The sequence below is a fragment of the Telmatherina bonti genome, assembly GCF_933228915.1.
Source record: "Telmatherina bonti genome assembly, chromosome: 8".
NCBI classification, from domain to species: domain Eukaryota; kingdom Metazoa; phylum Chordata; class Actinopteri; order Atheriniformes; family Telmatherinidae; genus Telmatherina; species Telmatherina bonti.
In genome coordinates this window covers 20,559,783-20,585,860 of record NC_136626.1, presented here as the reverse complement: position 1 = coordinate 20,585,860, position 26,078 = coordinate 20,559,783, and the positions used below count along the sequence as shown (strand labels likewise).

Genomic DNA, 26,078 nt, shown 5'->3' with positions numbered 1-26,078 from the left:
GTATGTGGTGTGATTGCTTCATTGTCAATTTAAGTCTGAAACTACTATCATTTGTCTGTAGTTGCAACCTGCAGTGAAGAAGATGGATTTTTAACCATAATCGATGGGAAAAAAAAGGAAAACTAAAACCTTTGCAAGCCAAACTCAATAAATGAAAAAAGCATGATCATGTTTACTTTGCCAGGTCGGTTGGGTGATTCTCTCTTTCTTTGAATTTGTTTGTGCGTGCATCTTCTCAGGAGCTGGTGGTGAAAACGCTGATCGTGGCAGAGCCCCACGTGCTGCATGCCTACCGCATGTGCCGCCCTGGCCAGCCACCAGGGAGCGACAGTGTCTGCTTTGAGGTGCTGGGCTTTGACATCATCCTGGACCGCAAACTGAAACCCTGGCTACTGGAGGTACAAGTCTCAATCTTTATGTCTGTGTCTGTCTTCCTGGCTGCTTGGTATGTCTTCTTGCTATTGCTGGGGAAAAAAAATGTAACTTAGATCACTACTTAAAAGACTTTTAGTGATAATTTAGAATTTTTTGAGTTCTAAATTATTCCTTTAATGAGGGTTTTTTTTTTCTTCCGTGTAGTGCCACATTATAATATTTCTGCTTTTTTGTTCAACTTGCCTGTGACTTGCCTCTTGAGGTGAGAGTGACCCCAAAACTGAAATCATGTGATAGAAACATGTCTATCATAAGCAGTTGTTACTTACATACCTTTGTCCATACACAAATAACATCCACACAATGTCAAGTCTCTATCTTCACACCTCCTATTACAGATACTACAATGTAAGATGAGCGTGAAGCATGCACATGCAATTTCATGCACATAAATACAGATAGAAATATATGCACATAGCAATGCTGCTATTTGCATACATATAAGCAAAAGACAAAGGACCATGCACATCAAAGACTGAAAATATACAGCAGGTCGCAATGACAGGATGACTAACAAGAAAGCAATAACTCATTGCCAGTTTCTCAAGTTATTCCCAAAAAAATCCACTCCAGGATTTCTGTCCCACCGTGCTGATGTCAGCCAGTCAGTTAAAGTGTGACCTAAATCCTTTAACCCAAAGTGGCTGCACCCCCACCCTCTTCCCCACAAACTGACTCAAAGATGGGAAATGCCGCAGGAATAATAGTTTGTTTTCCTCATCATGCCAACCCAAAATAACAATTTCAAGTTTCATTTGTAAAGAAAAAGCGACATTTAAAAGTTTTTTTTTCCTTTTAAGCCACTTTTATTATTTATTTATCATTGTAGATAAGAGTTTTCTAATTACTACATTTGTCTATCTTTTGTAGCAGAACTATACAGGGAGAGTCAGGGGTTGGTGTTCGTTTTGACTGTTGGTGCACTGTGACCGTATGTATGTGTGTGTGTGTGTGTGTGTTTGTGTGTGTTTGTGTGTATAAATGTGTATGACACATAGCAAACAGCCGTGAATGCAGTTGTTCCACTCCAGCAGTAATGATCCCCCCTGTGCTACTTGTAGCTCTCTATAACTCTCATCAATTATTCCATTGTGCACATACACACACACAGACATTCATATACACGTGCACACACACACACACACACACACACACACACACACACACACACACACACACACCCTCCTTCTCTTTCACGCAACACTTACAGTGACAATCATTTATTTCCAAAATTCAGCTGATTAGTCAGAGCAGAGTTGCAAGCATAGAGACCTGCTCTAAAATTCTCGCTGCTCACTCTGTCAAGCCTGAAAATAACTTTATTACCTCTGTTTAGCCCGTTAGCGTTGATTTTTTTTTATCCTGCAGGAATACAACACACAAGCAGGCCCAGAGGGTGCGTGCCACAAATGAAACCCTATGGCAAGCCCTTAGGTCTAAATTTAATTTCTTTAAACACATCATTTTGCAGCATTTTGTAGCAACCGTAATCTATTTCACACCATTTCACCATTTTTTTTTTTTTTTTTTTTTTTTGCTTCCTCTGAGCACCTAACAGTGAAAACTGTGTCAGGAGTTGTAACACAATCTAGGCCTCACAGGTTTGTTTTGAATTTTGGGACTCCGCCGCTCCGGTTTCCTTATTGATGTCAGAGTGAATTACGCGTGCCACGCCTCGTTGGCGGCTTTACCCAGACTGCTGTTGCGACAATATCCTCTCTTACTCTTTGAGACGTCAAAGTTGGTTGTTGGACAAGCAAACTCGCAGCAAGGAAATGAAAGTTCAACCTGTGTAGACTCAAAGCCAGTCAGATACCTGAAAGCTAGATGGTATCGTATATAAGAAACTGTCAAATGACATTAGTCTTGTCCTTTGCTTTTGTGTTTTTGTCAGCTGTCTTCTGAGTGTATTTAAGAGGATGGGCAGGAGTCAGAAACATCATTGCTTTTTTTTTTTTTTTTTTTTTTTTTTTACATCTGCTCTTTTTTTGGGGGATATTTAAAATGATATAACTCTAAACTCCTGTTATTAGAGGACACATTCCCTTTCAGTCTGTCACTGTACGAAAACCATCTGTGAAAGATATGATACAGCAGCTCTTTGTTGGAAGCAGACAAGCACAAAGAGAAATCATTGCAAATATACTGATAACAAACACACATACTCGAGAGAAAGCAACCCACAGACCACTACACACCTGCTAAATAGCTTTTCACAGGGGTGAAAACAGAGAAGACAAGAGGGATGGCTCTCAAACCAAGGCCGGGCATCAAACAGGAGCATTGTGCTCAAAGCCAGTATCGAAAGGGAAGACGAGAAGGGAAAAAGAGAGAGACAGGCTTTTGTGTGATCCTTATCTTAATTCCGCAGAGTTTTCAACACAAGTTTTACCTCCGATTGACATTCAAAACATCAGCACTACATGGGCTGACACACATACACACACACTTGCTCAAACGGCGTAACCTGAGACGTTCACTTTCATTAAACAGGCCCAGACAGCATCTGTGTCTCGTATAGGAAAGGCGTTTCATTGAGCCGTGATCTGTGCTTCACACACACACACACACACACACACACACACGTTTAAACGCACACCTTAGTGTACACACATGCGTACAATCTGCTTAGACAGTAGTTTCTTTTGTCAGAGCCAAGGTTTTTGCTTTGAGCAGATTCATTGAGCATTTTCTTTGTTTTTTGAAAATTAAAAAAGCAGAGAAAGCATAATCAATGCACATTTATGCAGCTCAGCTGGGAAAGCGCCTCATGACAGGCTCCACTTATGAATTCTCCATGCATGTAGTGGTGCCTTAAAATTGGGATGCATGGGTCAAAGAGAACGGCACACATTTCCAAATCCAGTGTGAACCACAGAGAGTGCATCTACTCAATAGCAAAATATAGCAATGGGACAGCATTATCACTCCTGCATCCCCCAACTCTCCCCCCTTATCCAGGGCCCATGTGCTGTAAGCCGGCATGACAAATGGTGTCAACTTTGGTGAGGAAAATGAAAAAAATATTAGAAGTTCAGAGGGGGATGGTAGAGGAGAACTGAACACACATACACACGTACACACACACACACACACACACACGAACACACTTATAGCTGAAAAGATTCCGACAAAGAGCCCAGTTTGTTGTTCACATGAGGTCCTTACAGGTATCCATGTACCGCAACACAAGGACCGGTGGATTGAGAGCTAGTCTCATTACAAGCTCTGCATCATGCCATTTTTTTTCTATTTTTTCCCTACATGAGGCGTAAAAAAGCTCCAGCTGGTCAAGTCTAAATAACAGGCAAGTGTTTGTAGCAAGCACGAATAATTAGAGACCTGGCTGGTCCTTGCAAAGCCGTCTCTGTAGCGGCGAGACTCCCAGCAGTGTAAAGGCTGGCTAGGCTGCTTGTTAGGGTTAAATTCAATGTGTGAGGGCGAAGCATGCATGTGTGTCTAAATGAATATGAGTTAGCATTCATGATTCTATAACTGATTTGTGTTGTGTCTGGCATCTGATAGTGCACATGTGTTTGCCCGCACGGTAAGCGTGCATCATGAGAGACCCGTCGTAGGCTGTTTCTGTGTTTCTGTGTAAACGTGTCAACTCCATGTCTCTGTGTGTGTGTGTGTGTGTGTGTGTGTGTGTGTGTGTGTGTGTGTATCTGGTTGTCTGGTCTTAGTCCCTCTGGGAAAAGCCCTCTGCAACGTGTGTGTGGTTGGCCGTCCTCCAGCCCACAGCCCGTCTCTTTATCCTCTCACAGAGGCAGAGAGAAATTCCACTTTAAACCAACAAACAGACAAATTCAGGAAGCAACAGAATAGAGAGAAAAAAACCCCCAAAACAATACATGTTTGACAACTTTCGTGGTGTTTTAGGTGTACTTTGTTCAGGATTGAGACATGGTCAAACATTGGTGCTAAGGCAGCTTGATTATTGATGACTAGGACTAAACTACCATAGCCTCCTCCATCTCTTGCACTCTCTCTCCCCCTCTCCGTGCAGAGTGATTGGCAGCTAATGAAGCAGGCATGGTTAGGTCAACTGTGGCATGGGTTTGTTTGTGTCTCGGAGTGTGTGTGTGTGTGTGTGTGTGTGTGTGTGTGTGTGTGTGTGTGAGAACAAGTATCACAACAACAGAGTGCATTTGGACTGTTTCCCCAAAGGGAGTGATTCTTCACTCCTTCGTGCAACTTTTCCCTCTCTTTGTGCTCTACATCCAATTGCTTCAAGATGAGTTTGGTTCTGCTGTCCATCCTTCAGAGCCAACATAATCCAGACTTCCTTTCCTTTTGAGTGGGAGTGTGTGTGTGTTTGTGGTGGGGGAGGTATTTGTGGGGAGTAATCTGAATTGGCAACTGTAAACAGATGCCATTACACACCAACTTAGAAACAAAACAGGGATAGTTTCACTCTCCCCTGTCTTCCAACACACACAAGCAGTGCAAAGGAGCTGTTTGTCTTTTGTGGGGGAAAAAAAAAAATCCTACATAGCTTTTTTTTTAAAAATAAAGAGCCTTTAAATAAAATTCACTTACATTTCTAGAGGCTGACATGAAAATCTTGGTTTCCATTATATTTTTCACAGAAGTGTAAAAAGTTGACATTTGAAGTATAGATGTTTGCTAGCAAGTTGTTTTTTTTTTTTTTTTATATATAGAAATTTAGAGCCTACCCTGCTTTTCACACAAGTCTTCAGAGCTTTTGAGAGAAATTTAACCCTTCAAACAGCCATGGCAAAAATGTCTGTGTATTCAGAAATTTTAAGGAGGAACTGACATAATACTTATCCTTTACAAATAATTTTCATCTCCATCATGATTGAATTTTCCAAAGTGAAAAATGAGAGAAGAGAAATAATACAGTTTAACATACTAAGTAATCTTTTAGCATCTCTCCGGGCCCCTCTCCACCTTGCAATCTTCTCTTGCCTTTGATTAATCTTAAGCACTTTGTGGGAATTATTCTTGTTTGAATGGACATTGAAATCTTTCTAAACTCTGAGGGGGTGTCATTCTGCTTGTGGACCCTAGGTGGCAGTAGTGACCTACGAGCTACTCCGGCTTATATGAGGTTTATTAAAGAATAATTAGAATGATGTATGGGACTGTCTGTCTCTATCCACATCCATTTTCCCCCAACATGACTATTTCATGGAATAAGTATCAAATTAGGAGAGCACAGGCTTTGTATGTGGGGCAGTTGAAAACACACCCCAACATTTAGTCATTTATCATCAGACATGTATGGCAGTCAGTGGCCGTGTGTGTCTTTTTGTGTGTGCGTGTGTATTTTGCTAAGAATGAAGGTATAGATTGTACATTTATTAGGTAACACACAGACATGAATTATATGCATTTAGGGGCGCAAGAGTCTCAAAACTCTTGTGTATTTTGCCCGTTTGCGAATGACAGTTTTGGCCTGCAAATGTTTTATTATTTCATTCTCATTTGAAGCCACCGGTGTCTGTTTGTGTGTTACTGCTTTATCATTTCTGCTCCTACCCTTTTTGAGCACCTTCGAAGCAGCTTTTGTGTCTGTCCGATTTAATCTCTGTGCGTCTTCAAAAAGCCAACTCTCTCTGTTCCCTACCTTCCAGTCAGGCTGGTCAAGCAAAGCATCAGCCCGCTCACTCCCAGGACCTTTACCAGCAGCTCAACATGCTCATCTAGAGTTTCCCCGAGTCTGAGTGGACCACATAAAACGCCACAAAAAGAACAGAATGGTGATTGATAAGACGGCTGAAACAAGAGAGCGACTTAACAGGGCGTCCAGCTGTCTGTCTTTCTGTCGCTCTGCTACTCATGCTTGCTGTCTCTCTCCCTCTCTGCCTCCCTTTCTCATTCCACCATTGTGCGGCAACAAATACTCCATTCTGACAGCAGCTGAACTGTGCCGATACCCTCGAGTGTGCGGGGCAAAATGGGAGGCTTGTCAAAGCAGTGGTTGTTTACTCTCTGACTGGAATAATAACAGAGGGTCGTTTTTTTTCTGTACCGATTAATCATGAGAAGCCATGTGCTTGTTTTAAAGAGTATTCCAGACACAGAATAAATGTCAATGTGGGGAAGCAGTTTGTTGTGGAAACAAGGCAGCTGATTGTTTGTGCCCAAGTGTTGTGCTGTATTATTAAGGTTTGTGTGGCGCAGGGGAAGCCACAGGTACAAACTTCTTAATGTCCATTATACAATGATGGTTGTAATTCATTTATTTATATATTTTTTTCAGATAGATTTGACCTTTTTTTTGTTTAGATGTCAACAACAAATCTCAGAGGGAAATAAAATCTGAGTTATTTACATACAATAGTTAATGCTTGATATTATTCTGTGTGGATGAGAAGAATAGCTTGTGTTAGTCCGGCCGTAGTGGTTTGAGTTTGTTGTTTTGCCATTATTTACTCCCTACATGTCCTCAGGCAATACGCTTATTTCTCAGATGTGCCAGTGGGCCAAACCTTATTATACCGACCCGGCATCGAAACCAGAGGCCTTTTCTTTTGGAAATTAATAGACTATATCAAATTGAATAAGCCATTTAAATTTGTTGTTTGCGTCTCCCCTCATCTGTTCGTACTTTGCCTCTAGTAAAGATCAGTTAAAGCACTTTTGTTTCACAGCTGCCTTCATAAACAATTGGTGGTTACTTTTGCTTCTCTATCCCTCATCAGCAGGAGCAGGATGTAAAACCTTTCCATGTCCTGTTTAAATGTTTTAAGGTTATTGAGCTCACACTTTGATTTTAGTGTATTTAGTGGGTTGATTGAGTGAAGATAAATGTATCCATTGAAAAATGAAAGACTCATATTCACATTCTGTATTTTGAGCAAGTGGTAGTTTTTGGCTGCATTGATGAGATGCTGAAAGAAATCAAAGAATGAGTCAGAAAAAAAGGTTTTAATCTTGTCATCTGACATTTTTATTGAATGTGTCTTGGGCAACCGAGGGCTCTTTTAAAACCCTGCCAGAGTCACTTAAGGAAATCGGAGTGGGTTTTTTGGAGCCTGCAGGGGTTCATTAGGAACAGACTGGTCCAACTTCCTCTGCCAGTGAGGAAAAGGAGAACACAGAAACACGAAGGGAGAAGTGAAGAGAGGTAACGACTGGTGAATCAGGGATGGCAAATGGAAAGGGCGGGGTGGGTGGGGGCGCGTGGTGGGGTGCGGTGCCAAATAGTGACCAGTTACAAAACATTGTGAAAGACAGTTAGAGATAGTATGGGAAGAAAACTGTAGTAAGCAGAGAACAGAAAGAAATAAAAAAAAAAAGAAAACCGAGGGAGCGCGAAGAGGGATAGCGAGTGGTGCGGTGCCAGTCTTCCCTGTGACAGCTTGACACCGCAAATCAAACTCAGAAATGAAGACAAGTAACGAGACAGCCGCCACCAGGATCACTGCCAGTCTGCCTGTTACCTATGGGCTGCGGCACTCTAAAGCCCTACTCTTTTCATTGTGGCTGTCACACTGGGGAGTGCTCTAAATGTAAACAGACCTCTTCCCTTTTTTTTCCCTTTTGTAGTATTTTGAGGTAAGATACTGTAGGACGAAGCCGAGCTCTGTCCTCCCTTAACGCACAGAGGGATGTATTGTATACTTCTTTCCACTGAGTGAAAGACTTGGATAGGGTCTCTGTTTCTATTTTCCTTTTTGTACTGGAATACATTCATCACCCACCTTCTGATAAATGGTTGCTGTATACAAAAACACACACTTGAGTGCACAAAGGCACGTCCATACAAACCCACTTCGTGCTGGTGAAGATTTAGTAGCTCACCTGTGGCTGTGACAGCCCAACAAGCCCTGGAAAGGTTATTTAGATACTTCACAGACAACTCCAGTTCAGAATAAGGTTTCTTAAGCTTGTGTGCTCTCATTCACTCATGCCCTGTACACACAGCTACACGCATTTAAACATGAAAGCCTCCTTGTAGGACCGTATTCACATGCTTTGTAGGTGGTTGAGGTTCAGATTTGTAGCTGAGGGTTAATTTGTGTGACGGCGTTGATGGCGAAGGCAGCTGGACTGGTTTTCTTTAGTCTGCCTAAAATTTTTCCTTTTCTTCTGCTTCGTCTTTTTCCTTTTTTTTTTTCTTTTACAGTTGACTTATGATCCTAATGGACACTCTTTTCAGGAGTTACCTCTCTTTTTGGGCTTGATGCCCCCTGGCTGGCAATGCAGTCAACATTCTGGCTCGCTCAGTTCCTGGGAGTCTGGCTGTGATGTAAATATTATCTTACATCGCCGTTCCCAAATGTGCCACACTGCAGTAAGCACATTTGTGTCTGGATTAACGTTGACTAGTTCAGAGGAAAGAGAGAGAGAGATAGGAGGGGATGGGGTTACTAAGAGCTACCCCTGCAGGTTTACACATATCTGTAAAATAAAGAGAAAAAACTAAGAATTTTTGTACTCTTTTTCTTTGGAGGAAAAACTTTTTTTGGGATTTAAATGGTTTGATGTCACACAAGAGCTTTAGCTGCCTCTTTCAACATTTTATACTTACACTCTTGTTTGGTTCGATGAATGAATCAGTTAAACACACGGACACTGTAGCTCATCTGTGATTTAACAGTATTTAATAGTTTTCATCAAATAAAAAAGAAAAAAAAGCATACTGTAAGGGCAAGTGAAGTTTTTCTGACCCAAATGCTCAGTCTGACTACGGGTTAGGGCTGCTGGGAAGATTGAATTTCTCACTAGACCTCCTCCAGTATTAGCCTTCATTTCAATCTGTAAAACAGATGTGTTTAGTTCATGGCTTCTGTTGGTTTATTTTTCTAGAATTATGTGTAAAATTGAAGAAAAAATGTATTAATCTGGAGATCTGCACAAGCAGGAGGTCAAGTTAGGGTGAGTTACATATTAGTCTTACACACATTAAAAGGTTTATCTGGAAGCAGTAAGGTCGATTTTGGCAATAATTTGACCTCAAACATTGTCATGAGTAATGACAACAGGGTGAAAAAAATCCTCTTTCCAAACACAGGTACCTCAGTGGATCATGTTTATTTATTTATGTTTTGGCATAATGTGTTCAGGCTTTCGCTTTCTTTTCTTTTGCTAAGGGGTGTGCTTCTGTCTTATGATTCCGTATTCACCTTTAAGCAAGTTATCCCTATGTGACTGCAAGCATTTGTAATTCTGACACATGCTCACTAAAACTCATTCAACAAATACACCATTATTAAGCTATTGAAGTTCAAATAATATAAAACCACCCACCCATGCTATTGTTCTTGCATACAAAAAAAGAAAATGGGTGGTTTAAGCATTTTTGGATGATGCCAGGAGGAGACCTGGCTTATCAGAGCAATCAAGGTTTATCAACCAAAGCCAGCCTTTTGGTGGGCATCTGTTGCTTTCTCTTTTGAAGTCACCTCATAGGAAGACACCATTCCAATCACTGTTGCATGTTCTTTCTTTGCTGGTCCTTTTGTTGTCTGACATAAGCTATTTCTCACAATAGGATTGAGACATAAAGGAACCTAACAAAGAGACAGAGAATTGACTTGTTGTGTCAGGTATAACAACTGACATTTGAATACTTTGCACTGGTGCTTGGATTTCTCTTATAAAGGTAAGCTTCTCTTGAATTATTCCCTAGATGATACCAGCTTTTGTACCTCAAATCACAGGTGGTTTATTTCTTTTTTTGCTCTGCTGAATCTCCCTGGGCGTGTTTGATTGTATATGATGGAACTGAGCTGAGCGATAGTAATTCTGTGATGCTATCAAACATGTCACTCGCAGCGGTGTTGTTATCTTTAGACTCTAGTGAGCATACTTAGGTGACCAAGTCTTGGTCCAGGGTCACTTACACAAACTGTTCTTTTTCATGCACAATCATTATTCCAGATATGGTTTATGTCCAGTAAGAAGCCCAAAGAGCTCCAAAATGTTACTCAAAGAGAGAGAGTGAGAGAGGGGAAAAAAAACATAAAACAAATATCTTCCACCACCATCATCTGTGTTCTCTCAACTTTTCTGTTTTTTTGTAACATTTCATTTTCTCAAACACAACCTAAAACCTCTTGTGTAATTGCATGGTATCTCCTACTGCTGAATTTAGAAGGAAAAAAAACCCCAGTGTATCCTGTCTCTCTTCTCTTTCTTCGACAGATCAATCGAGCTCCGAGCTTTGGGACCGATCAGAAGATTGATTACGATGTGAAGAAAGGGGTGCTTCTCAATGCTCTCAAACTTCTAAACATTCGGTACTGTTGTCCTCCACACACGTAAATGCATGCAGACAGATGCACAGAAATTGTACCAAGGGGCCCATTACATTTGGTGTGCTGAAGCCTATGAAGCTTAAGTCATACCTTTCATTTCTGCAGTGCTCTAAATGTTTAAAGATTTCAATCAATTCTTTCAGTTTTCCCAGTAAACTTCAATTTTACTTTGATGCACGGTGCGGTTCAGCACTGATCTTGTTTATGTTTCACACTGATGAGACAGTCGTAATAATGTGAACATAACAGAGGGTTTGAGCTTTGAACAAATAAATTACTGTCCTTGTAAATTTGTGTGTTGCTGTTTCTGTGGTGGATACAAAGACAGATAATGGCCAAGGTACAAAGCTCTGTCTCTGCTGCGTGCTTTGTGTTCCCTTCTCTCACGCATGCTGTGAATGCGTGTGAGTTTGTGAGTATGTCGTTTTTACCTGCAAGTTCGGCTCTACATGTTTTACTTTCCTCTGTTTTTCACTCCTTTCCTGCTTTGTGGGTAAATTTGTTTGCCTGTTTTGCTTACGCTCACTGTTCTTATTGTGTAATATATTTCTCTATATAGAATTTTATGTGTGTGTGTGTGTACGTGTGTGGACTTGCTGGCATGCTTTTCTGTCCCCAGGCTACAGTGGCTCTGTTCACTGATTGATCATTGTACACCAGACCTCTGGATCTCTGCTCTTTTTTTTTTTTTGCTTTCTTTCAGCTTGTCCTCCTCTTACTGGCCTAAATATAATCTTAAATCTGCTTGGTGCACACAAACACACTGCATACACACTACTAAACACATACGAACATTCAAAATGGATCAATTACATGCAGCACTATAGATCTGCTTTGACCAAATGTGGCGCAGTGTGCAGACAGCCCACATAAAAACTGACTCCGTCCACCCGCCTGGCTTCCGCTGGCACAAACAAATCTCTTATCAAAATGATTTGTTGCATGGCTTATGTTCACATTGTTCCCACAGATTAAAAGGGGAGATTTTGGCTATTTAATTCATGACAAATAAATCGTAGGAGGTCTTGAAAGGCAGCAGAAAGCCCTTTCCAGGGGAAACACTGCTTATGTTCATAGAGTAAATGAGTGTTGTACTTTACTTACTTTTTCCTCATATAGTAATGACTTTACTTCCTCAAAGGAAGGGCTTAGTGGTGCGTAGAGGTAGGGTTGGCTCTGGAGTCTGCTCACAACCAACTGTATCAAATGGGATCAATTCAGGCCCACCCGGGCATGGACATTGATAAACCTCAGCCCCCCTACAGCACTCAATATCCAATTTAAAGGGCCAGCGATTGACTAAAATGAATTGCCCTTTCTCCAGACTATAGAAGCCAGGTTGTTCAGATAAGCTGTCTGGTTGTGTTCATCCCAGTGTTGTTTGTGTTTGGGCTTCATTTTGTCCTTGTATTGTTGAATGTTTTGTAAAGGATTTTCTTTTTTAATACCTCAGGTATACGATGATCAAATTCACATGAGTGCATCAGCTAAGGATAAGCTCTAAAGCTGCCTAATGCCCTAAAGTTCACAACCTTTAGAAAAAAAACAAAAAAAACACCTTTTTTTTGTGTATTTTCTGAGTAGTACTTGAATGTAATATTTAAATGTTATCAAACAATTTTTGATTAATTAAAAAAGCTGAAAAAAACTGCAAGAGAAACATCTGCAGTAAAAAGGAAACCGCTTTAATGACGTTGTTCACCATTTGTACCCTTTTTATGTGCTGTAATCAAACATTTTTTTTCATATTTTATGCTAATCCAGGGCCAGTGATAAGAAACGCAACCTGGCCCAACAAAAGGCCGAGGCTCAGAGGCGGTTGTATGGACATGGCTCCGTGAAGAAACTTTCAGCAGCTTCCTCAGACTGGGAGAAACAACGTCACACACTGGAACGAAGGAAAGAAGAGCTGGTAAGGGGACTAGAAAATAAAACTAAGCTCCTGTACAGTGTGGTGCTCCTTTACTGTGGTCAAGGGAGTTGAGACTGATACTGATTCATATCCCCACCCAGACATTCAAAACCTGCCTGGGGATTAAAACAACCGCTGTGCAGTCATGATCCATGATAATAAGCCAACAGATACCTTTAAAGCTTTGTAGGCCACATGAAGATGAGGGAAAAATTCAGTTTGGCTGCAGCTCTTCAGCTTTGGATTCTGAGCAAAATGTGTTTCCTATATAAAATATATGACAATAAAAACAACTGGTTTTACATTATCAAAAACAATGTAAATGCAGGCTGTCAAGAGTTTAAAATAGTCATACATTTAAAAATAAAGCCCCCTATGCAGACTTCTAACCATATATCACATTGCACCCCTGGTATAATATGTGACATAAGACCATAAACAAGCCAGCCACAGGATTTTAGTCTCTTAAAACGAGAAGTTCAGCAGTTGGGACACACAGGGTTTTATATAACGCGAGAGATATTTATGACTTACAATGTTTATAAAATACCAGAGATGACACAATCTGGCATTTATTGGCAGGAGTTTAAGGAACCGTCATTTGACAGAGTTTTGGGATCAGCAGGAATACATGATGTTTCACAACTTAACATCAGCTGTGCATTTTGGGAAGGCGATAGACTCCGTGTCTGAAATGCTTCTGGTGTGAAACGAAGCAGTGTGCAGTTGTGCTACATTCTGGTATTTCAGTAAGAACGTAGCACAACCACATCAGACGGAAACAAAGGGTCAGATTTAAAGTTAGAAAAAGGCTGCATGAGGAAATTGTTCAAGTATTTTAGAAAGGGACTTTTTCTAAGTAATATTGCAAAGGATTTGGAGATTTCATCATCCATGGTGCATAACATTATCAAAAGATTCAAAGAATCTGGACAAAGCACATGGGGCAAGATCTGACCAGTACGGATCTTTAGGCTCTAGGGCAAGCACTGCATTAAAAACAGATGTGATTCTTAAGTGGAAATCCCTTCTTTGGCTCAGAAACACGTCTGTAAACCGTTGTCAGTGTAAAGAGTCTGTTGCTGCATGTTAAAAGTGAGCCATGCAAGGAAAGCCATCCTGGGCCTGAACTACATAACTCGGATGGATTAAAGTGAAGTGAAAGAGTGACAAATCAAAAATGGGAGATTATTATTTTAATCTTTTCCTGTTTTATTATATTCATCCTCCAAGCAAAACAGGAGGGGTAGCATCTGGCTCGTTTTTAAACAGAGTTTAACCGGCACGGGGGCCTCGAAATGTTGAGCAGCTGAAATCCTACATCAAAGCTGTGCCGGAAAAATATTGTTTTTTTTGTAAAACTACATTTAAATGCTTACATTGTTCTGATTTGATGTTCTGTCTTCAGTTCCTACATGTTTACAGTGTGTTTACAGACAAAAAGAAAAAAAAAGCCATGCAACATAGTGTGGAAAAGGCTTCTGTCCTGTTCTCTAAAACTAATCTAGCATCAAACTGAAAACGCACCTCTCCAAGTTTTACATTTTGAAATTTCATCCTTACTTACATTGTTTTTTGTCAAACACTGCAGTGGATTTAGGGTTGAAAAGATTGTAATGCGCAACAACTTTTATGAAAACAAAGTTTTACCAAAATGAAATAGCAAATGTACGGCTGTAAACAATCACCAGTGTGATGTCAATTTTAAAGATAAGCTGAAGTCTGAAACAGAAAGAAATTGAGAAAGAGTAGAAAGCTTGTTTAATTTACTTCTCACTTTATTTCAAAAGAGTCTTAAGCTTTCTGAGACATGTGTACCATTTAATTATTCTCTCTTTGAAATGAAGGTGTAGTAGGAGCTTTTCTTACTTATATGGTGAGAAGTGGCAGCCACAAGTGCTTTAATGCCTCCCACCCTCTTTGATTAGCCTTTTGATAGCCATGGCAGCAATCAGTGGGAATAAGGAACGAAGGTGCAGAGGCTCTTTTTTTTTTAAGAAGGCCACCACCTTATCACTGAGTGCTGTTTTGACTGAAGAGTGAAATCAGGTTCATGCCTATTGAGGGCGCGTATTGCTTAGTGCTCCGTGATATTGCAGTGTTACAAGCAAAGTGGTCCCCTCCTGATTGCTTTATGGCAAATTGGCCAATTGAGCCTCACAATTACACCTTTGTAATAAACTAATGAGAGAGTAAAACAGAGAAATTATGAGTCATTGATGAGTGAGACTCCTGCTTTTTCTTCCCTTTGTCTTTTTCTTCTGCAAAATTTTATTCTTTTATCTGGCAAAAATGTGGTTTAGGTATAGTGGGCTTGGAAAAAAAAAATACAAAGGACTTTTCTTCTGCTTTTTTTTCTTTGTGTACTTCTGTTTCTAGAAAGAGCGACTTGCACAGGTGCGCAAACAGATTTCCAGGGAGGAGCATGAAAAGCAACATCTGGGAAACTACAGGTAAGAAAGAGGCAAACAGCTGGTGAGAAGGGGCTCTCCCTCCAGAAGCTGCACTCACTAGACTTGTGCCAGCTTGCATACAGTACATTTATTGGGTCATCTGAAGAAGGCCACGCTCACATGAGAAGAAATATTACCACTTGTGACAGAGGCAGCAAAGGAGAACACATTTTTGGGGGGGAATGTGTGTAAGTGGAATTGCACTGATACAAGAAATAGTTTGAAATGCCAAAGCTCCAGCTCATAGTCTTATGTGCACATTTCAGACTTTGCTGCACTATAGAAAGTTAAACGAGCATGTAAACTCCGCTCTCCAGCTGCAAGCCATTTCCTTTTTCCATCACACTTCTTTTCTTCTCTCCGCCGACTCCGGCTGGGGCTCTGGAAGACATCAAGTGCGTCAGTTTTTAAACTTACAGATGGAGCAGATTTACTTCAGAACATGACTTACCAGGTTCAGCTTTGCCCCCTTCTAACGCGTTCCTTTTCGCTTTTAGTCTCTCTTTTTGCCTCTCCATCCTGCATGTGCCCACCTGCACATTTTAATGTCTCAATATTCTTTCTCTCAAGCTCTTTTTTACACACATACACAAAAAACACACACACGCATGTACACGACCAGTTGACAAACACTTGTCCTTCTTTGCTGTCTCCTTAAGTGTAAGTGACTTCTTGAGTCACGACTCGGCTGTGTGGCTAGTGACAATGCTGCTCCAGGCCTGTTTAAAGTGCTGTCACCTCCTTCCTCTTTCTCAACAGGCTGCCAGACAGTCAATCAGACAGGCTGAGGTCTGTCTGAAACACCCTTAATAAAGACCTCTTAGCATTCAAATGGTGCCCCGGCACTGCACTGGCGTCTGATTAACACACTGCTTCTCATTACATGAGTGCGGGTAATGAACTCACTTTCATTCAGCTATTAGATGAAATCTGGATCAGGTATAGACAAGCCTGGACCCCGTGACATCCAAAAGACCCCTTACTTATTGCTCATTTTATGTGAACGGGGGCAGGGAATGTTAAGGTTACTGTTTACCTTTGTCTTTTAAAGTGTGTGGTTGTGTGTTTTCCCTAGTTTCAGTGTATCTCAAGAGAGAGAAAAAAAAAATCTGGTTCATGTATCTTAATGATAATGTGAAAAGTAAAAGCTTGCAGTTGGAAATTTTCATATTGGATAGTGCCAAGGGGATGAGCTTAAGTGATTGGTTGATCTCAGGTCTTAAAATTAGTAGCTGCTTGATTTGAGTTAGTAACACAGAACTGGGTCAGCTTCTCAACAATATGGAAATCATGCACCCCGAATAGCTACGCTGCATAAAATTATTTATGGCAGATGGGGTGCAGTTAAAGTTTTAACAGTGAAATGGTTAACCTTTGGTTGGCATTTTCCTTGCACTAAAATCCTCCAACTTTCACACGGTGATAGGTGTGAGGATCTCAGGAGTGTTTTCTTACGAAGCATTAGTTATTTCGCTTAGAAATTAGTCAGTCCACGCATGCTGAAAACATGACATGATTTGATGCAATCCATTTATGAACTGACCTTAAATGAACAGAATCACAATAAACTGGATTAATGTAGATTATAATGGATTTCATTTAATTGGATTACAGTATAGACACTACATCATCCTACATTCACTTCATCCTTTTGTATATTTATGTGTTTTATGTTGGTGGCCTTGTTTTAACATCCCAATGAATCAAAGGATCGACACGAGGAGTCTGGCTCTCAGTATGCGTGTGTGGACGCCAGACTATTTCCCCACTTTGCAGTCACATTGGTTGATGCTTATTTGGATTTAAATGCTTACATTGTTCTGATTTGATGGCCAAAGCGACGAAGCAGAAGAGTTTGGAGATGCATTACAAGGATAACCAGGCAGAGATTTATACATTACTATAATCCCCCCCCCAGCCCCAAGATCAACACTGAGCTGTGTAAGTTTAGTCTTGTGGGCACCAGTGCAGAATGTGTGAATAGGCACATTATCAAGGACTGGACAGTAAAGAATACAACTTAGTGAAGGTTAATTTGAGCAGAATGCGGCTACATTTGTGCATTGCAGCGTGTGAAAAGACTAAGAAAAATTAAGTTCGTACAGTTTCTTGATTCAAGATCTCCAGTAATGCTTGTTGTATATTCTCTTTGCTTCCTCTGTCTTCATTCCTCTCCCTTGATCCTGTCACTCACCTTTCTTTGGTCCATCATCTCATAACTTGTCTGAAATGTTTTTCTGCTTGCTGTCCTGATTTGCTCTTTTTTTTTCTGTTCATCCACCTCTCTCACCTGCTGTGTCTTATTGTCTCTCCTTTAACCCTCACCTCCTCTTCTGAATTTTCTTACTTTCCCTCCCTTTACTTCTCCACCCCTGTCTTTTCTTTATCATTTCACCTCTTTGCCACTTTCTCCTCATTGTTCTGTTTTATTCTGTGTTCTTTATGTCTAACTCACCCCACCCTCTACATTCTGCTACTGCACCTCTTTTCACCTTTCATGCCAAATTTCTCTCCTTCTCTTTTGTGAGCCTGAACTTTTTTTTTCTGTTCCTCCACCTTTATTTATTTTTCTCACTCTTTCTCCCTGCATTTATAACTCCTCTTCTTTGCCTTTGCCCCCCATTTTACCACTCCTCTTTCACTCTCCTCACCTCTCCCTCTCTGTCTCTATGGCCTACAGACGTATTTACCCCCCAGACGACAAGCTGCTGTTGGAAAAGTATGAAAGCCTGCTCTCGGCCGCCTTTCAGACCTTCCTCGCTGGGCGAGCTGCCTCACTTCAAAAGGAAATGAATAATCCTCTAAAACGAATGAAGGCACGTACGTCAGTGACAGACTGTCACGGACACACACACACACACACACACACGCGCGCACCATAGTAACTTGGAAAGACCCACACCTGAACATATACACACACAATAAGCAGACACTTGTGGACAAGGAAAAAAAAATGACACACACACATTTCTTTTAAGATTCTGCCCACAGAGATGAATAAGGATGCGCAAATAATGCGGAAAGTGTGTTGCAGTCCTTGGTTTTTTTATTAAAGCATTTGACAGCATGTCCTTCTCCTCTCTATGTGCTTTGCCTTACTTCTGTCATTCACACTGTCTTTTCACAAATATTTATTGTTCTGTAAATGGGAAAGAAAATCAACTCCCACACAACAATGTCAGATAAAATGCCATTTATTCATTGTTTGACACTCAGTCTCGATCCATTCTCAGTATCTAATTTTCTCTTGCTGTTCTTTCCGTTTCATCAGTTTTAACATACAATTTACATTTAACTTCAGGACAAAGACTAAGACCTTTGAATATACACACACTTCTGCAGAAATCTCATGCATCGCCCAAGAAGTTTCTACAAGGTTAGAAATCAGCGTATGCATGTATTGTAAATGCCAAGGCTTTCCCGCTTTTCACTGGGAAGAAGAATGAAACATCTGCATGCTTCTGAAAGTGGATTTATGAGAAAAAAATAATATAAATAGGAGAATATGATGAAGCTATATGAGGAGTGTTTAAGAGATAAGCAAAAGAGGAGAAAAGCGGTCATATATGATGATATACTGTTAGCCGCTTTTGTGTAACACTTTTTAAAGGCTTGTAAAGCTGTGAAAAATATCGGCAATTTTCTGTCTTTATGCTAATATTATGGGATATGTAAACATAGTAAGGGATGAAATAGCAGTGAAGAGGAAAGCTGCAAATGAGACAAAAGAAAACATCTTAAACAACAGCAGCTTTTGTTAAAGCGACCACAGCTTCAAGCCCCTTCGAAGTTCGCGTCTCTAAAAGTTATTGTGTGTTCTTTAAAAAAATGGTATCTTTGCAGAAAATTTCATGGCGATATCAATCAAACATCAAGCTGAGCTGAAACAGACAGATTTTTAATTTAGCCAGCAGTGAGTTGTGGATTTTGTTCAAAGCAGGGAGAGACAAAGAGGAGCTCTGCTGCCTGGTATCAGAGAACAGGATCATGAGTGACAACCGGACTGTCCTGACGAGCGAGAGATACCAATCTTCACCATTTATGAGATAGAGGGGAGGTTCCTGGAGTTCAGAATGATAATCATCATGAGTGACAACTGGACTATAATACAGTTCATACAAACTTTTCATTGCTATTTTTCAGCAATACATGACATGAAACCTGCTTTCATATACTGGTTTCATTTACTGCTGTTATTTGGTACTGGCTTTGTGTTGGTAGGGTTGTAAGTTGGAAATTGTTAAAGGTTTAAATGTAGCTTGTTCTGCTGTTTTCTTGCCAAAATCTTTGGCTTAGGGCAGGATTAGCCACACGCATTATGTTTTTGGGATTTTTAGTCTCATTTTTGAAATTCAATATCTCAAAAAATACTTAGAGGAAATTGTTCAAATTGAATACACATGTTTCCACAGATGTGAGGATGAATTTAGAGTTTGGTGGTCACTATGACATCTCAAAGCAGGGCTTTGGCTACAATACAAATGTAATAAAATTTCACACTATTGTCTACAGTAATTGAATGACAAGGAAAATAACATTTTGTATCCAAATGATGAGTGTTTCCGCAGCAAAGAGTATTCTTGTGGCCGTGACTCAAACCGTAACCCTGGAAAAAAAATGAGACCTTGATGTAAACAGAGGAACACAATAGCAAGACATGAAGGACGAGCTGTTTTATTTCACTTGGACTTAGTTATACTTCATTTATATTTGCTACTCAGCTTTACATTAAATTCGAAAGTTGCTGCATCTTTTTTTTTTTTTTTTAAAAGAAAAAAAAAAGGGTTAATTTTCACTCTTACAGATTTCAGCGTAAAGTTAATTGAAAGTCAAATTAGTCACAGTCACATCTACGCCACTGCCCTGGCAATCTGTAATTTAACTGTCACATAAATATTTGAACTCATCCAAGTCTAGTATAGCCCTATGATGGACTGGAAACCTGTCCAGGATGTACCCTGCCCCTCACCCGATGAGTACTGGGATAGGCTGCAGCTTCCTTCAACCTTGCCTTGGGTTAAGTGGCATAGAAATGAAAGAATGAATAAAAGTCTAGCATCTTAAAATTAACCTTAAACTTAACAGTTACTAACATAAACAAACAAACTCCATGATTTGTGGCAGCCGGATCAGACCTGCGTTCCATATATGGGTAGTTCTTTCTGTTGTTAAAGGCCAAATTATAATGCCTCGTAGACACTACCTGAAACGCTTACATTTGCAGGCTTTGTATGCTCTTCTAAGCCATGAACTGAAAACTGTCATCGACTGTCACAATATCAAAAAATGTAGAGCCCGTGTTGTAATCCTGATGATGCCACATTGATTGACTGGAGAGCACCTTCCTGATTTCAACTGCTGTGCTGCAGACAACCCATTCGTGGGTTACACTTGTTTCCACAGAGTTTGCATCACCCTTCTCCCCAGTTCTCTTACAGTAAAGTTGACAGGTATGCATCAAATTGTTAGTTCTATTGTTAGCTATCTATGTTTTCCACCTGTTCAACTGTTGCTCTGTTGCTCCTTTTTTTTTTTTTTTTTCTTTTATTGTAGTGATACTTAAGATAAACAAGAAAAATGTCAAGTGTGTGCAAGCACAATCAGCCTGTTCTGTCAGTAATATCTAACACTGTGCGAATACATAGAGTGCTAGTTTTATTTTGGCACTCTTAAGTCATTTCTTTCAAAGTGGCAAGAGCAGCTAATACATGAATTAAACATGAATCTTAAGAACCTGTATAGCTTGTTATTCTCATTTTGTAATCCAGCTTTTAAAAAAACATACAAAAAAAGAAAGAAAAGAAAAGAAAAACAGAACATTTGAAACAGAAATCTGCTTTAAAAAGAGCAGACACTTATTTTGGCTGGGATTTTATGGCCTCACAAATTACAAAATTCTGCTTTATACAACAAGGTATAAAAGACTTTTTCCTGGTTATTAAAGACAGTAAATTGAAAGAAAACTCCAGTAAACTTGTGATTATTCTACACATAAGGCCAGTTTACAAACAAAAACACAAGAAAAATCAATAATGCAGTATTATAGCCTTCAAATTTATAATCTATATTTACAAAAACAAAAACAAAACCCAGGAAAAATAGCATGAAAAGGGGAGTTGTGGTCACTGAACATTTAAATAGTCTTTGAGTCTGCATCCCCTGTCCAACCGCTATTACCTGCAGCAATGTAACACTGTAGAATTACATATGTGCTGTTCCCTAAAAGGAATTTAAAGTGGTGTCTACATATACAGGTACATCTCAGAAAATTAGAATATTATGAAAAAGATCATTTCAGAATATGAAACCTATATACTTAATAGATTCATTACACATAGAGTGAAACATTTCAAATATTCAGTCCTTGAAATTTTGATCATTGTGGCTTATAGATAATGAAAGAAACAAAACGCAATCTATCAGAAAATTAGAATATTGTGAAAAACTTCAATCTTAGAAAGTCATGGTGTCAGACCCTAATCAACTAATTAACTCAAAACACCTGCAAAGACCTTTAAATGGTCTCAGTCTGGGTCAGATGGCTACACAATCATGGAGAAGACTGCTGACTTGACAGACGTCCAGAAGACGATCATTGACCGTCCACAAAGAGGGAAAGTCATAAAAGGTCATTTCTAAAGAAGCTGGTTGTTCACAGAGTGCTGGATCCAAGCATATTAATGGAAAGTTGAGTGGAAGGAAAAAGTGTGGGAGGAAAAGGTGCACTAGTGAAAGGGATAACTGCAGCCTTGTGAGTATTGTCAAGCAACATCCATTCAAGAATCTGGGGGAACTTCCCAATGAGTGGACTGAAACTGGACTCAGCGCATCAAGAGCCACTACGCACAGACGAATCCTAGACATGGGCTACAAATGTCGTATTGCTCGTGTCAAGCCAATCCTGAACCAGAGACAACAACAGAAACATCTCATCGGGGCTAAGGGGAAAAAGGACTGGACTGTTTCTCAGACAAAAGCAAATTCTGCATTTCATTTGGAAACCAAGGTCCCAGAGTCTGGAGGAAGAGTGGCGAGGCACAGAATCCATGTTGCTTGAAGTCCAGTGTGAAGTTTCCACAGTCAGTGATGATTTGGGGAGGCATGTCATCTGCTGGTGTTGCTCCACTGTGTTTTCTGAAGTGCCCAGTTACTAACATAGTAGTAAATCTACTGGAAATTTTAGAGCACTTCATGCTTCCTGCTGACAAGCTGTACGGAGATGCAGATTTCATTTTCCAGCAGGACTTGGCATCTGCCCACACTGCCAAAGGTACCAAAAGCTGCTTCAATGACCACAGTGTTACTGTGCAACAAACCACCTGATCTGAACCCCATAGAGAATCTGTGGGGTATTGGCAAGAGGAAGATGAGAGACACCAGACCCAACTATGTAGATGACCTGAAGGCTGCCATCAAAGCAACCTGGGCTTCCATTACACCTGAGCAGTGCCACACACTGATCGCTTCCATTGCCACGCCGCATTGATGCAGTAATTCATGCAAGAGGAGGCCCAACCAAGTATTGAGTGCATGGAAATGGACATACTTTTCAGAAACCTGACATTTCTGTTTAAAATATCCTTTTTTCATTGATCTTATGTGATATTCTAATTTTCTGAGACACTGCATTTAAGGTTTTCATTATCTATAAGCCACAATTATCAAAATTTCATGAAATAAATGTTTTAAATGTTTCACTGTATGTGTAATGAATCTGTACAATGTATGGGTTTCACATTCTGAAATGTGTGACAAAATTATGTTGGACTTTTTCATAATATTCTAATTTTTTTTGGAGATGTAGATGTTCAAATGAAATCTCCTTTTTTCAACCAGTGGTTGATATGTGCAAATATACGTTGTTTTCAATACGGGTTGTATTTTCTGAAATTGCTGTTGCTCATGGAGCGAGAGTTGTGGTTTTTATTATTATGCTGCATACTATAGTCTATTATTTACATGTTTGGATTAGAGTTTATAGAAAATCAAGTAACATCTTGCTGCAATTTGTACAAGCTGACAAAAAACTCACACAAGGTTAATTTGTAAAATTAGCAGAGACATAATGTAGAATGAATGAGAAGTGTATGCAGATGACACGTTTTGAGTTGAAAAGTTTTTTAGGCCTTATATACATGTGAAATGATGACAAAGTAATTAGCAATTGACTCCAAATTGATGTCTTGCTAACTTGCTCAATAATGACTTGTTTTCCCTGCACTTTAATCCCCTTAAATGGAGAACTACTTTAAATCTTCGTATCTGATACTGGCCTCACTAATAAATTGATGCAACCAACCACCACAAATCCTTTCAGGTTCACTCAATCCTAGACAGAAATGCAAATACAACCACTTACCAAAAAGCTATGATATACAGAAAACAGTAAACGTTAAATAGACTGAAATGAGAGCTGTTACTTGGAAATGGTCACATCTTTCTCAAACACAGCATTTCACACTATCCCTGCTCAGAACACACAAATGCATTCTTTTGCACTGACTATTAAGTCTTCCAGATAAGATATGCCTAGATTAACATATATGTGCAAAATATGCTGCTGTACATGCATTTGTACATATAAATGTCAATGCAATGAGCTAGGAACCAGAGAACAATCACTTTACATCTGGTAAGTAAACCATGTTCAGCCATTGCTGCTGCTCTCACCACTATTTTCTTAATGTTTTACTTTTTTTTTGGTGTTTTTTTTTTCCTTGTCATTGTTCTGACCCCTAATTTGACTTTATAAAAAGGAAAAAAAGAAGAAAAATATGAACACTTTAAAAATACTAACTTGTCCACAACTGCCTTATACTATGTTTTCCAGATTCAACCAGCATCACCACCTTTGCCATCTGCTCATCAATACTGTGTTTATTTCTGAATGTATTATCGCTTAGGAGGAAGACATACTAGACCTATTGGAGCAATGTGAATTGGATGATGAGAAGCTGATGGGCAAATCCTCCCGGCAACGAGGACCAAAGGTGGGTGAGAGGCACAGAGGTAGCGGTCCGCAGTCCTCATGGGACCTATGAAAAAGATGGGTGTCAAAGAGAAAAAGGGAGGGAGGGATGCAGGTAGTCAGAGGCCTGGAGCTATTGCCCACAGAAGGCACATCGGACGTGATTCAGAAAAATAAAAAGGGGGGGTTGCGGATTCGGTAGGAAAGAAAGGAATCTGAAAAAGGCCCAAAGAAAAAGACCCAACTCCCCAAGGGGACAGCTGTCAGGCTGTCTCTCTCGCTCTCTCCATGCTATCTTTCTTTCTGTCTATCACCCTCTTTTCTCCATATCTCTGTCACATCCACCTACAAGCCCCCTCAATTTTCTTCGACAGCACATTACTCCCTCCATCACCTTGCTTCACTCTCCTCCTTTCACCTCTCCATCCTTTTCTTCTCTGCACATCTACATCCATCCCTCACTAGAGGGCTAAATTGGCTGGAACACTTGAGGAGTGTGTTAGGGAACTCGAAGGGGGAAGTTCAGTGCTGCACTTGCAAAGCCTTAGTCAGAATAACTACTTGCTCAGACGCAATCACTGCTGTCCAAATTAATTTGGAGCCCATCAGCTTCAGTGTTGGAAAGTGTGCAGAGAGAGACATCGATAACAGGGGGAAAGAAAGTCCCGTGACAGACAGATTCACTCCTCAGGGTGTGGAGCTCACAAGCCATCTGGTGAAGCTGAACCAACAAGTGTGTGAAAGCTCTTAGAGAGGAGCAGGGCAGAGACTGGAAAGAGGATTTTGAGGAAAGAGAATAATTTTCAGATTTATTAGTGGTAAGTAAATGTTCTGGACGACTGGTGAAAAGATGTAGAAGTAGGAAGGCAGGGAGTTTCTTGGCTTGTTCAGTGTTCATTGCTCTTAATTTCAGAATCTCACGTGTGTTTTGTGATGCTGGCCTCTTCCCCAACACTTCTCCTTACCTCACTATGTAGCTTAATTGTCACATTCACACACTTCTTCCCCTCAAACTAATCAAAAATTTCCCCTTTCCTCTCAACATAACAGTCTGGTGTTTTGTCTTTTGTCGTTTTCTCCATTGTTTATTAGCTGTCTGTTCTTGCTTTCTTTTTATGTCCCTCTCATTCCTCCAAAGTCCCTTTCCTCTCAGTGTTCATTTACGCCTCTCAGTCTATTCGGTTGCTTGTCTCTGTTCTTTTCTGCTGCCATACTGAGATTCACCTTGTCCTTCTTTTCATGTCTCACCTCATCAATCTGATGTTCCCATCTTCCCTTTTATTCTCCTTTCATGTATATAATCTCTCTGTTTCTATTCTCCTTTATCACTCACATACACAGCTACCCGGTGGTAACTGTGTAAGCCCTGTGATCACTTCCTGCCAATTAATTTGGGTGGTCTGACAGCACCTCCTGAGCTGACTGTTAAATAACAGATGTATAAATGGGTCATTATTGCTACCAGTCCCCTTTCAGGATGTGGAAAAAGACTGAAGTTTTTAAACTTTTTACTGAACAGAAAGCTTCTGTTTGTGATTTTATACATCGCACTTAAGCATCCGCAGCATAAGTACTTTCACCTTGTTGTTTCTAATAGAATCACAACAACATTTTTGACAAAAAGGCACTTAGTGCTGCACTTAATGCTGCCCAAGCTTACAGAATTCTTGAAGGTATGAAGTTGGTTCTGTTAGTTGTTATGGTGACAGGAGTTGCTTATGTGACTGAGAATTACTGGGCCTGCAATCACACAGGCATGTTTGTGAAGACCAGCTCTGTCTGTGACAGAAGGTATTGGGATTTAGGTGGGAGAAGACTGATGACAACACACAACAACACTCAGTACTGGTGACGCCATCCTATTGATGCAGCCCTTTAACAGAAGAGCATTTTTCACATGAGATCATTTTGGACAGTTTAGTTCTAGGAAGCAAATGCAATCAGCTCAAGTTCACATAAGGATGAAGGTAAGGCATTTGTCACCATACATGCTGTGAGATTGGTTTTCTTAGTGTGCATAGTTACTTTGTGTCTGACTTCTCTCGCTGTTCATGTAACATCTGAGTCTTGCGTGT

At 40.1% G+C, this 26,078-nt stretch overlaps 1 protein-coding gene across 1 annotated transcript in view; it reads left to right on the top strand.

Moving 5' to 3' along the window:
* The window catches only part of ttll7 (tubulin tyrosine ligase-like family, member 7), a gene marked incomplete at both ends in the record, with an annotated part of 68,772 nt that overhangs the window by 16,627 nt on the left and 26,067 nt on the right, over nucleotides 1-26,078 (top strand). The window contains 6 exons of the mRNA XM_079245021.1: nucleotides 240-398; nucleotides 10,558-10,652; nucleotides 12,435-12,582; nucleotides 14,962-15,035; nucleotides 17,716-17,851; nucleotides 23,939-24,025. Coding sequence (XP_079101147.1) covers nucleotides 240-398; nucleotides 10,558-10,652; nucleotides 12,435-12,582; nucleotides 14,962-15,035; nucleotides 17,716-17,851; nucleotides 23,939-24,025 — 699 coding nt within the window. The remainder of the gene's footprint in view (nucleotides 1-239; nucleotides 399-10,557; nucleotides 10,653-12,434; nucleotides 12,583-14,961; nucleotides 15,036-17,715; nucleotides 17,852-23,938; nucleotides 24,026-26,078) is intronic.